Source organism: Carassius gibelio, chromosome A4, assembly GCF_023724105.1.
Source record: "Carassius gibelio isolate Cgi1373 ecotype wild population from Czech Republic chromosome A4, carGib1.2-hapl.c, whole genome shotgun sequence".
NCBI classification, from domain to species: domain Eukaryota; kingdom Metazoa; phylum Chordata; class Actinopteri; order Cypriniformes; family Cyprinidae; genus Carassius; species Carassius gibelio.
Genome location: NC_068374.1, coordinates 11,495,214 through 11,508,878, shown reverse-complemented (window position 1 = coordinate 11,508,878; position 13,665 = coordinate 11,495,214). Strand labels below are relative to the sequence as shown.

The following is a 13,665-nucleotide window of genomic DNA, read 5'->3' as shown; positions in this document are numbered from 1 at the left end:
GAGTAGAGGCGGAAAGCAGCTTCTCGAAGCCGGGCCAATCCCTTCCAAGCAGTACGGCCACCGGCAGGTCCTCCACCAGGCCTACCTCCACCGGCCAGGTGCCTTGGGGGGACGAAATGACCATCTCACAGGCCGGTACTTGGCGAGTGTCTCCGTGCACACAGGTAATCGGTAGGAACTTTCTCCGGCCGCTTCGAGGGGCGTACAGCCGCGACTGGATGAGGGTGACCGCACTGCCTGAGTCCAACAGGGCCCGGAACCGTCTTCCATCCACCTTCACCTCTGATTGCTGGTGGACGATGGCGATGGTGGATCTGCACTTGGCATGGGCTCATCTCGCAGTGGGGGAACCGTTGGCCTGCTGACTGGTCGCGCGGTGCCTTCGAGCGGGCGTCGCTCCTGGACCACCCTCTGGGAGAATGGTGGCAGCCGGTCCCCTGCCCCACTGTGATGGACAGCATCTGCTAGCTCTATTGTCTCCACTAGTTCCCGGACGTTACTTGGGTTCCTCATGCCAATGGCCTGTCAGTGGGCGCGAAGTAGTGCGCGCAGGAGGCGATCAACCACCACTCGTTCCGCTACCTGTGTTGGGGTGGGGTCTCCTTCCAACAAGCAGTGCTGGGCGATGAGGCTGAGTTCGGCCGCCTGGGCACGGGCTGGCACCTGGGGCTTGTACTCCCATTCGTGGAACTGCTGGGCACACAGGGGAGAGGCCCAGCTTCGCCAGGATCTCTCGCTTAACTTCGGCATAATTGTCGGCAGTCGTCAAGGGGAGCAAGAAGTAAGCCCTCTGCGCTTCACCGGTGAGGAGGGGTGCCAGCGCACGGTGGCTTGTGCCCGAGGCTCAGGTAACGGAATGCGCTGGGCTGCGGCGGCCGGAAGGCAGCGAGTTCAACCTCCGTCCTGCCCTGGCAAGTGGCGAGGTGTTCCACTATTTGCTGCTGGCGGATGCTCACTTCAGCGAGGCGTTGTAAGATGTCCTCCAGGTCCTCTTATAGCCCCCTTCCTCCCTCAAATCTTTTCCTGGAGGTCCAATGCACTGCAGAGTTTAGTTCCAACCCTGATCAAAGTCACCTGTCTGTGTTAATGATTCCAAAGACATTAACTGGCATTGATTAGCATGCTCAAATGTGTTTGATTACGGTTAGAACTAAACTCTGCAGGAAAGTGGATTTCTTGGTCCAGATTTCAGGATCTCTATCTTATATTGTGTTGACTATAAGCAACTTTACAACTACATAGCAACTAACTCCCGTTAGAATATTATTAGGCTTAACTTCAGATAAGTGTTGGTAGAATATTTACATACTCACAAACTTACTTATAGTCATTTTTTATTTTAGTGGACCAAGTGAATTTTGTCTGATTTATGTAAAGTAACATAACTAACATGGCAAGATATAATAATGACTTATAATACATTATAACTGAGAAATGTAATTAATTGTTACTTAAGTGGATGCAACAACTTCATTGTGTGTTTTAAATCATCACACTCTTAAAACCTATAACCTCTAATAAATAAATATTATAATACATTAAAAATATTCATATGATTATACAACATATTACACATTATATATATATGATTTTATAACAGTTATATACTGGGAATTGCAATAGGCAAGCCGTATTGACTTTTATTAATTTGCAGGATACGAATACTTGATATCAGCAATTCAATTTCCACTAGTTAAAATGTTAATTCTTGATATCAGGAATTGGATTTCTACTAGTACCAATGTTATTTCTCGATATCAACAATTCAATTTTCACAAATTAAAATGCTAATTCTTGATATCAGGAATTACATAGTAAAAACTATAATTCTTTATATCTGTAATTGTATTATCACTAGTTAAATGTCAACATAGACTGCCATTCCAATTTAATTGTTGATATCAAGAATTAATTCTTACTAGTTGAAATTCCAATTTCACATATCAGAAATAAAATTCTTACTAGTAAAAACCATTATTTTTGATATTAGTAATCACTAGTTTCTAGTACAGACGTCTATTCTTGATATCAACAATTTAATTATTGATATCAAGAATTTAATTGCCACTAATGACAATGTTCAATTAGATTTGGATTTGGATTTTTCGGTTTCTGAACCGTCACAGAAGCAGCTTCAAGGCGTTTATAAAGCGATCTGTCATGCCCCATTAAAGACCGTTTTGAATTTCTTGAAGAAAAAATGAAACAAAACACTATTTGTCCGATACAAATGCATACCAACAAGTGATCAGCGCGTTGTTATCTTTCATGCATTGGAGCCACTGCAGTGGAGCATGGTCCGAACAGAGGGTGAATTCCCGTCCCAGGAGATAATAGCGGAGGGTGAGGATGGCCCATCTGATGGCAAGACACTCTTTCTCTATGGTGCTGTACTTAGCCTCTCTCTTCGTTCAGCACCGGCCGCTCCTCCCCCTCTATCTCCTGCGACAGGACTGCACCCAGCCCCCTGTCCGACGTGTCCGTCTGCAACAGAAAAGGGAGAGAAAAATCAGGGTAAAGACTTGCTGACATGGCTCCGTCCAGTGGACCATATTGGGCACATCCTTTTTAGTAAGGTCAGTCAAGGGGCTGGTGAGGTCCGAATAATTAGGAACAAACCATCTATAATATCCCACCAGCCCCAAGAACTGCCTTACCTCCTTTTTGGTCTTGGGACGTGGGCAGGTCACAACAGTGGCTGTCTTGTCAATTTGGGGACGTACCTGTCCATGCCCCAAGTGGAAGCCCAGATACCTTATTTCCACTCGCCCAATCACACACTTCTTTGAGTTGTCCTTGAGTCCAGCCCCCCTCAGCGATTTCAGGACAGCCCCCAGGACAGACCTCTGGGGCCGCAGAATCTTATCCATGAGACGCTGAAAGGTAGCCGGTGCCCCGAATAACCTAAATGGAAGGGTAACAAACTGGTGTACTCCAAACGGCGTTGTGAAAGCTGTCTTTCCTTTGGATAATGGAGACAATGGGATCTGCCAATATCCCTTTGTTAAGTCCAATGTCGAATAAAAACAAGCCGTGCCTAGCCGATCAAGCAACTCGTCAACCTGTGGCATTGGATATGCGTCGAATTTCGACACAGCATTCACCTTGCGGTAATCCACACAGAACCGGACTGAGCAGGCTCGTCCAGTTACTATTGGATTCTTCTATTACTCCCATTTCAAGCATTGCACCTAATTCAGCGTGAACTACCTTTTTCTTTTGCTTAGGTAAGCGATATGGCCAGCTGAGAACTACCACGCCGGGCTCCGTCTCGATATGATGCTAAATCAGGTTCATATGGCCTGGTAGGGGATAGAACACATCGGCAAATTCTGCCTGTAATTTCGTTAGATCAGTGAGTTGGGACGGCGAGAGGTGACCATTTCCGCTCAAACCACTCACTCATTGTTCGTCTCCTGATTCTCTCTCCCACTGCAGACTTTGCTAAACCACACCCCCCTGCCACAGTATGTATTTGCATACTGCTTTGCACCCTGTTCGCGTAGATAGGATACGTCATCAGCGAGTTCACATATGAGTGAGAATGGCAGACAAACATCAACAACCTGACCTTCCTTCTCAACAACCAACGTCAAGTATTATAAGTTTGAGTTGAGTAAAGTTGGCTTTGGACGGTAATTTGGAGGGAGGGCAAGATGTATGCTTTAAGTGCTATCAGGCTAAAGTTAGCATTTACCAGGATGTCCTACTGCACCTTTAATTGCTTTAATCCTACTTTTATTATACATTAATTCCATAAATAAGTGTTCATAAAATGTTTACAAAGACACTGATCAAGCATTTCCCTATTAAGTCCAAGGGGGTTTTGGGGGCCTGGAGAAGTTTTGACATGCCCTGACTTTAGTGCTTTATCATTTGCTTATAAATATATAAATGTAAGACACTGTATTCAGTACAAACTGTGCTACAATAATATGTAAATAGCATGTATGTACATAATTGTGTTTTTGAGAAAACGTTTATGCTTGGTTAGTGGAAAACTACCATTTTGAAGTCACTGAAATAAGATCGTAAACACATACAGAACATTTGTTCACAAGACTAAAAACATGGACCTTGTAGCCTAGAGTTTTTGCTTCAAAATGATGTGAAAATCATCATATTTACTTGTTCACCGAAAACAACAGATTGATTTAAAATTTCTAAGACACTTTTTGTTTCGAAAGGGCATATGCGAGTATGGTATAACATAAATGTTTCACTTAATTATACACTCAGAGGAATTATAGTTTGGAAAAAGTCTAACTAGTAAAATGTTTACACATTATGTGAAACCTAATACAAGTATGTAAATAAATTTAAAAAGACTTACTCATGTTTATGATCTCTGCTGAATAAATCGCTTCATTCCTTTTTTCTGAGGAAATATCAAACCCTGAGGTAATCTTCATCACATCTTTTTGGGGTGAATTATGTCTTATTTCTCTCAGCGCGAAGCAAACAGTAAAATAAAAAAACCGTGAAGAACAGTCTCGCTGCTTTGTTTTCTGTTGTATGGGCGTATTCAAGCTGCGAGCTTCAGTGAAACAATCTCAATAGCGTGTTCAGCGCGTGGGTGTGGTCACATTAGATATAATGAAGGGAGACGTGAAAGACTGGACATCGCGTTGATTTCATATGGATTACTTTATCAAAGAATATTTGTTTTCGGTAGCACTTGCTTAGTTTAAAAGTAGACATGTCAAGCTTTCTATAGATAAATCGCTCGTGTCTCTTCGTTGAGTATTCACTGAGTTACAGTTCATTTAATGATGCATTTCTAAATGAAGATCACCGCAGACAAAGGCTGCAAACAGCGTGCCTTGTTTGTTTTCTTAAAAGTAGACATGTCAAGCTTTCTATAGATAAATCTCTCATGTCTCTTCGTTGAGTATTCACTGAGTTACAGTTCATTTAATGATGCATTTCTAAATGAAGATCACACGCCTTGTTTGTTTTCGATTTTCCAGAACTTCATCACGTCTCAACAGATCTTCCAGAGCTTCATCATACCGCAACAGATCATCCAGAGCCTTGTCACATATCAGCTGAACTTCCAGAGCCTCGTCACATCCTGTCTGTTGCACCCAGTAATGTTCTCTCAGCCTGTTGTGTTGCTGTCAAGGAGACTGTTGATCATCTCCAGAGGTGGCGGCAACTGCTGCAGAACCTTCTGAGGTGTCAGTAGTATTCATCCATAAACTCTCATCCTATCCTGTCATGGACATGGAGGCCATCCACAAACTCACTGTCTGTCCTTTCATGCCTACGGAGGCCATCCATGAACTCCCCGCCGGTCACGTCATTGTTATGGAGGCTGTCTATGATCTATCATTCATTCCTGTCATGGCTATGGAGGCCATCTGTGAACTTTCTACCTGCCTTATCATGGCACAGAGGCCACCATTAATCTCTCTAAGTTATCTGTTCCAGTCCAATCTAACCAGACTTGCTCTTTTGTGCCATCGATTCGGCTGTGGTGATCCTCTGCTCCGCCCTGGAGGGCTACTGTCTCGTCTGCTCAACTGTGGTGGTCCTCTGCTCCACCCTGGTGGGCTCCAGCTCCACCTGCTTTTCCCTGGTGGGCTCCAGCTCCACCTGCTCCACCCTGGTGGGCTCCAGCTCCACCTGCTCTTCTCTGGTGGACTTCTATCCTGTCTGCTTAGGCGTGGGGGTTTCCTTGCTCCGCCCTGGTGGGCTCCCACATCACCTGCTCTGCCCAGGTGGGCTCCAGCTCCACCTGCTCCACCCCGGCGGGCTCCTGTTCCGGAGTTAAGCCCACGGCGGGCCCCTGTTCCCGAGTTAAGCCCACTGCGGGCCCCTGTTCCCAAGTTAAGCCCACAGTGGGCCCCTGTTCTCCATGTTATGCCCAGGAAGGGCTCCTGTTCCCCATGTTAGGCCCAGGAAGGACTCCAGCTCTGCCAGCTCTGGCCCGGTCCCTGGCCACTCCACTTAAACAAGGACCTAGCCCTCCATCCCTCCCCCTGTTCCGCCTCCACTCCACCTCCCTCCTAGATTGTTTAGAGCATCTGGAAGCCGCTCCTTGGGGTGGGGGGGGTCTATGTCACGAACATCAGCTGGAGTGCCCATGAACGTCAGTAGAGGGCATTCCACTCAGGACCCACTCAGGACCCATTTCCAACTCCAATTCCCATAATCCCGTGCTTAGAGCTAATCACCACCAGGTGTTCCCCATTACCACTCCCCTATATATACTGTGTTTGGACTCTCAATTAGGACTTGTTCTAGCCCAGTCTGTCAATTCTGAGCGTTTCTCCTTGTGTTTGTTTCTCCCATGTCTGACTTCGGATTGTTTATACTGCCTGTGATTCTCTGCCGCCCGTCACTGCCACTGCCTGGTATTGTTGCTGTTTTTGGATATCCCTTGTCACACCTGATGCTGTTCTTGATTTCTGCCTGTCTGACCATTCTTTAATAAACTACTGCATATGGATCCGAACGTCTCTGACTCCGTGTTACAGGGCTTTACTTTGTAACAACCAGACTTGATAATGCTCAAAAATATTAAAAGTTATAGACACTGAAGTGCCTTGAATTTTGTTCTACCACACTGAATTTTTTTTATTTGATATAAAAATACATGAAATCAGTCCTGGAGCAATCTAGAAAAAGTAATGGCTTGAATGTCACATGTCTCATAGCTTCTATTTCAAATCTGAAGAAGATACCATGAGATTCCTGCAAATATTTTTCTGTGACTATGTCTAGTCCCCCACCCCCCACATATAAAAACTGTATTGAAGGCTTCTACAAACTATTTTAGTCATTAAACATACCACTGAATAGTTTTTTCAATTATAAAACACTAGACAGAAACTTAGACATCATATAAGTGATTTTTTTGAGCACAAGAAAAATACAATAAGAATAATTTAAGAAAAATAATAAAGATTTAACTTTGTATGCCAAGAACATAACATCCTGATATTGCTAGTTCTTGAGAGTATGGTACCAACCTCTCATTGCATGGCACAGCGCAGAGAGCACCTACTCCACACTGACTGCTGCTGTACTATGTGCCAGCTGTCCTTAGAGAGTGCGCAGTTATCAACAACTCTCCTATGGACACTATGACCACGTTCTCCCCTGCCACCCACATCCCCGTTGGGCAGAGGGTCGAAATGATCATTTGTTTTTGTGCTTTGTGAACACTACACTGCAAAGATGTATGGGGGGAAGCGCAAATATTTAACGACCTACCGTCTTTTCCAAAAGGCAAATATTCCCCTTCAGAGGCAGAATCAGCGAATAACATTTGCAACTCAACCTCATGGTTGAAATTTTTATTAGCCATTTGGCGATTTTTTCTCACAAATCACACCATTTACTTGCACGGTATGAACTGAACTGCTTTTGCATCAATGACATAATAGCTGACATGCTCTGCTATTTCCTCAAACACTTTGAATAGGAACATGACTTAATGTTGGTCTAGAATCGAAGTACTACATGTCTGCCATCTAGTGGTAGAGAATAAAAATGAGATATTACACCATAATAGGAACTACAGAATAAAAATGAGATATTACACCATAATAGGAACTACAGTCTATTTTATTAAGTATGACGTCTTGTCACAATTTTGTGACTTTGGCACTTAGAAGGTTAATTACAGTGACAATGATGAACTCACTATTTGTACATAGTCTATTAACGTATTAACTAAAGTTTATAAACTACAATAATTACTAATGAACTACAATAGTTTAAAATGAATTATAAGTGCTATGTTATTGTATAATTATTATAAAATGTTACCAATAAAGTCATATTGCACTGTATTTAGCACAAACATGCACTGCAGATTATAAACTATATAAAATCATACATTCACATTAATATAGATGTTTGTTTTGTTCTTTACACAGGCTATGTGGATGTAATCTCACTGCTTCATCCTGTGAGAATTTGTCTTCAGTTCTACAATCCTCAAATTCCCATTTAAATGTGCTGGACCTGAATAACAATGACCTGCGTGATTCAGGAGTGAAGTTGCTTTCTGAAGGATTGAAGAGTCCATACTCTAAGCTGAAGATATTGAGGTTTGAATTTGAAATACTTAAAAAAACTTGCAAAATGATGCAAAATAAGTCATTACTAAAAAAAATCACACTGTTAAGATTTATCCTGTATGTAATTACTGTGTTCTTCTTGTTTAGATTTTCCATCTGTAGCCTCACTGCTCAGTCTTGTGAGATTTTGTCATCAGCTCTACAATGCTCACACTCTGTCCTGAGAGAGCTGGACCTGAGTAACAATGACCTGCAGGATTCTGGAGTGAAGTTTCTTTCTGATGGACTGAAGAGTCCAAATTGTCAGCTGGAGATACTGAGGTAAATGGTTTATCATATAATAATTAACACATGCTACCATTTAGGCTGTTTAATTTTGTCAACAAATGTTGCATATGCTCTCAATGGAATTCCAGGAATAGAGACAAAAGCTAAATTTTCAGGCTTTTTTTTCATATTTATGCAGATGTTTGTAAATGTGGACTGTAAGATTGAAATGGCCTGAAACAATTACCGTATTTTCCAGACTTTTTTCATAGTTTGGCTGGTCCTGCAACTTATAGTCAGGTGCGACTTATTTATCAAAATTAATATGACATGAACCGAGAGAAATGAACCAATAGAAAACATTACCGTCTACAGCCGCGAGAGGGCGCACTATGTTGCTCAGTTCTCCTGTAGTCTACTCTGAAGACATAGAGTGCCCTCTGGTGGCTGTAGATGGTAGTGTTTTCTCTTGGTTCTAAATAAATGCGACTTACATTCCAGTGCAACTTATATGTTTTTTACCTCATCATGACGTATTTTTGGACTGATGCGACTTATACTCAGGTGCAACTTATAGTCCGAAAAATACGGTACTAAACAAACTACAAACCTGCTGCATTTCTAAATATAGTTTCTCAATGAACAAGCTAGAAGCACTATCTAGCAGCCATGTGCAGACCCTTAGTGTCTTACCTAGGGCCCATAATTAACCTTTTTGCACAAGAGTTTAAAATATTCTGAGCCCCCAGCGTGTCTTTTTCAGCTCTCAGTGATATGTGTCGGTGCCTGCTATAATAGCAGCAACATTCACAAATGTTTACAGAACAAGCGGGATCCCAGTATGCCTGTAGCTTTCTCTATTTCAGATTTATCATGTAATAGAAAGGCCTTTTCAAGCCGAAGGGCAAACTCATCTAATCTGCGGCCTATTATGCATCAAACTAAGATTGATGTAAAGGCACAAAGCACTGCCATCAAGTTAGCATTTTTAAACATTCGCTCACTAAAAAATAAATCATTTCTAATCAATGACTTCATAACCACAAAAAGTCTAGAATTTATGTTTCTAAACGAAACATGGCTAGAAGACAGCTGTAGTGCAACAGTCCTCAATGAAGCAGCCCCTCCTAACTTTACTTTCATGAGTGTCTACAGGACTGTTAGGAGTGTAGCTGCACTATTTAAATGTCTATCAATGCAAGCAAGTGTCATTTGGTCAGTACTTGTCTTTTGAATATCTAGGGATTGTGCTGAAAAGTGCTCCAAGCATTCTGTTTATCATTATTTACAGGCCTCCAAAATACTCTCCAGTCTTTGTTGAAGAGGTCACAGAAATGTTATCAATGATTTCCTCAGAGTTTGACTGTTTTGCTATTGCAGGGGATTTTAATATTCACATAGATAATGTAGAAAACAAAACTACAAAAGAAATGATAACTGTTCTAAACACATTTGACCTGTTTCAGCATGTGCATGGACCCACACACAAAGGTGGACACACTCTGGATTTAATCATCAGTAGGGGTCTAAACATTTCATCCATTGTTATTAAGGAGTTTGCCCTATCGGATCACTTCTGTATTTTCTTTGATATATTGATCTCTGCTACCACTGAATCTAGATCTGTCTCTGTCAGATGGAGATGCAATAACGAGAACACTAGTGTGCTGTTTATGGAGGCTATATCTTTAACACCAAGCATGTCTGCAGACTCTGTTGATATTTTCCTTGATTCCTTTAACTCAAAAGTTAAGAATGTTATTGATGATATTGCTTCAATAATAGTCAGTAAGAAAACAAACAGACAGAAATCAGTCTGGAGAAGATCAACAGCAACAGTAACTTAAACAACACACATACTCTTTTTGCCACTGTTGAGAGACTGACAAACCCCCAGATTCCCAGTGAAATGCTCTCAGACAGCAAATGCAATGAGTTTGCTTCCTTCTTTTCTGAGAAGATCATCAATGTCAGGAAGGTGATTAGCACATCCTCAAGCAATGCAGAGGTCAGACAGATTTGGCCCCAATATCAAAAAGATACTATGTCTATTTTTGAAGCAATAGATAGCAAAATTTTCGAAGAAATAGTGCACCCTTCTATCAACCTGCTATCTTGACACATTTCCCACATCTTTTCAAAAGTATGCTTAACTGTTTAGAAGAAGATGTTTTAGAAGTGGTGAATGCCCCATTTCTTTCTTGGACATTTCCAAACTCCCTGAAAATTGCAGTTGTTAAGCCCCTCCTGAAAAGAGCAATCTTGATAACAGCATTTTGAGCAATTATAGACCAATATCTAATCTTCCTTTTATAGGCAAAATTATAGAAATGGAAAAGTTTTTAATCAGCTGAACAAATACTTAAACTCAAATGGATACATGGACAACTTTCAATCTGGTTTCCGACTGCATCACTGCACAGAGACAGCACTCATTAAGATAATAAATGATATTCGCTTAAATTCTGACTCTGGCAAAATATCGGTGCTGGTATTGCTAGATCTCAGTGCTGCGTTTGACACTGTCAAACATAACATACTACTAGTGAGACTGGAAAACTGGGTCGGGCTTTCTTGTACAGTACTCAAATGGTTCAGGTCATACTTAGAAGACAGAGGCTATTATGTGAGTCTAGGAGAGCATACGTCTAAGTGGACGTCCATGATATACGGAGTCCCACAAAGCTCAATTCTTGCATCGCTCCTGTTTAGCCTGTATATGCTCCCACTAAGTCAAATAATGAGAAAGAACCAAATTGCCTCTCACAGCTATGCTGATGATACAAAGATTTACCTAGCCTTATCTCCAAATGACTACAGCCCCATTGACTCCCTCTGCCAATCTATTGATTAAATTAATAGTTGGATGTGCCAGAACTTTCTTCAGTTAAACAAGGAAAAAAAAATGAAGTTATTGCATTTGGAAACAAAGATGAAGTTTTCAAGGTGAATGCATACCTTGACTCAAGGTGTCAAACAACTAAAAATCAAGTCAGGAATCTTGGTGTGATTCTGGAGACAGACCTTAGTTTCAGTAGTCATGTCAAAGCAGTAACTAAATCAGCATACTATCATCTAAAAAACATTTTTAAAGAATTAGAGGTTTTGTTTCCAGTCAAGACTTGAGAAACTTGGTCATGCCTTTATGACCAGCAGGGTGGACTATTGTAATGGTTTTATCACCAGCCTTCACAAAAAGACCATTAGACAGCTGCAGCTCATCCAGAATGCTGCTGCCAGGATTCTTACAAGAACCAGAAAATCTGAGCATATCACACCAGTTCTCAGTTCCCACAGTTGGAATCAGCTTCCAGAAGAGATCAGATGTGCTAAAACATTAGTCACATTTAAATCTAGACTCAAAACCCATCTATTTAGCTGTGCATTTATTGAGTTGTGCGATGTCCAAACTGATTGCACTGTATTTAACGTATTGACTGTATTTTATGTAAAATCATTTTACATTTTTAACTGTTTTAAATTCATTTAAAATAAGTAAATTTTTAAATGATTTCCAAAGTTTTAAAATTGCTTGTTTTATTTTTTGTTATTATTTTTCTTCACGATTATTTTACTTTCTTTTATAGTAGTAGTAGTAGAAGAACTTTATTGTCCCCGTGGGGCAATTGGGTTTGCGGCACAGTCTCAAGGCACTACATGACAACATATAACAAAAACAATACGATGCATTACAAAACGCTAAAATGCATACATACAAATAAAAATACCATTGGTCTAACCCTGCCAGCTGGACAGATAGCTTATTTTAATTGATATAACGCCTTAATGGCTTGTGGTACAAAATAAAATTTTGATCTGTTCTTGGTCATAAGAGGTGGCAGAAACGACGCCTAGATGGTAATAAATTATAATGGGATGCTAATGGGTGTGTGTGATAGCATACAATATTATTGGCTTTTTTCAACATTCTGTCCTTGTAAATGTGTTCGATGCTTGGTAATGTTATCCCAAGTAGCTTTCTAGCAGTAGTGACTGTTTTTCTAATTATGTTTTTCTGTGCTTGTGTGGCATTTCTGAACCAACAAATGATACAGCACGTTAAAATACTTTCAATAAAAGCAGTATAAAACATCTGAAGCATTTTGTTATTGACATTAAAAACAAACAGTTTCTTTAGGAAATACATTCTTTGCTGTGTCTTAGTGTGCAAAAGATCAGTCAAAGAATCCCATTTAAGTTTGTTGTCCAGTACAATGCCAAGATATTTATAGTTTGTAACGACCTGAATGATCTCCCCATTGATGAAAGTATCGATTGTTTGCTGTGACTTTCTAAAATCTATGGACATTTCTTTGGCCTTTGTGGTATTTAGAATTAAGTGTGAATTATTGCACCATCAAAAAAAAAAATCTAAAACTGGCCCATGATCTACCTCCCCATCCTGTAGCAGACTCACAAGAGCTGTGTCATCCGCATATTTAATAAGATGCCTGTTTTGAAAAGTGCTAGTGCATGAATTTGTATATACAATAAATAATAAAGGAGATAAGACACATCCTTGTGGGGAGCCTATATATGTTATCTTCACATCAGACAGAAACGAACTCACTCTAACACGCTGGACTCTACTGGTAAGGAAATCCATGATCCAATAAATAATACCTGTGTTAAGAGAGAATTCACTGGCTAAAATTTCTGCAAGTATCTTGGGTTGCATGGTGTTAAAAGCAGCTGAAAAGTCCACAAATAGAATCTTAGCATGGGTCTTTGGTTTCTAAAGATGAGTATGCAAAAGGTGCATTAATGTCAGAATTGCATCGTCCACCCCCCTGGAAGACTGATAAGCAAATTGCAAGGGGTCCATAAGATGGTGAGTTTGTGATATAATGTACTGCTTAATCAGGCGTTCCAGGCACTTCATAACTAATGATGTCAATGCAATTGGTCTGAAATCATTTAACTCTGTGGGTCTTGGCAGTTTTTGCACAGGTACAATGGTAGATGTTTTCCACAGGATGGGGACTTTACAGAGATTAAGAGAAGAATTAAAAATGTCAGTGAACACAGGTGCTAACTGTTCACTGACATTTTAGAAGAAGATGTTTCTTCTTTATCTTCTTCTTGAAGATGAAGTGCTTCAGGATATTACAACATCCTGAAGCACAGTGCTTCAGGATGTTACAACAGATTGTCAGGGCCAGGGCTTTTTCGTGGATTACAACATCTAAAAAAGTGAAAGACATCCAATTGTCTGATATTTAATGCAGATGCAGAAACAGAGGATGGAGGGGGCAGCACCGCTGTCACCCTCAAAACGACAGAAGAAGGCGTTAAGCTGGTTTGCCCTTTCCAGTCCCTCACCTCCATGCATAATCAGGGAAAGATTCCCCCTGACCTTGTGGGG

At 41.0% G+C, this 13,665-nt stretch overlaps 1 protein-coding gene across 1 annotated transcript in view; it reads left to right on the top strand.

Annotated features, from left to right (window-relative positions):
* The window catches only part of LOC127969071 (NACHT, LRR and PYD domains-containing protein 3-like), a 65,013-nt gene that overhangs the window by 17,451 nt on the left and 33,897 nt on the right, over positions 1–13,665 (top strand). Inside the window, exons 5-6 of the mRNA XM_052570710.1 lie at positions 7,890–8,063; positions 8,181–8,354. Of these exons, the coding sequence (XP_052426670.1) occupies positions 7,890–8,063; positions 8,181–8,354 (348 nt within the window). The remainder of the gene's footprint in view (positions 1–7,889; positions 8,064–8,180; positions 8,355–13,665) is intronic.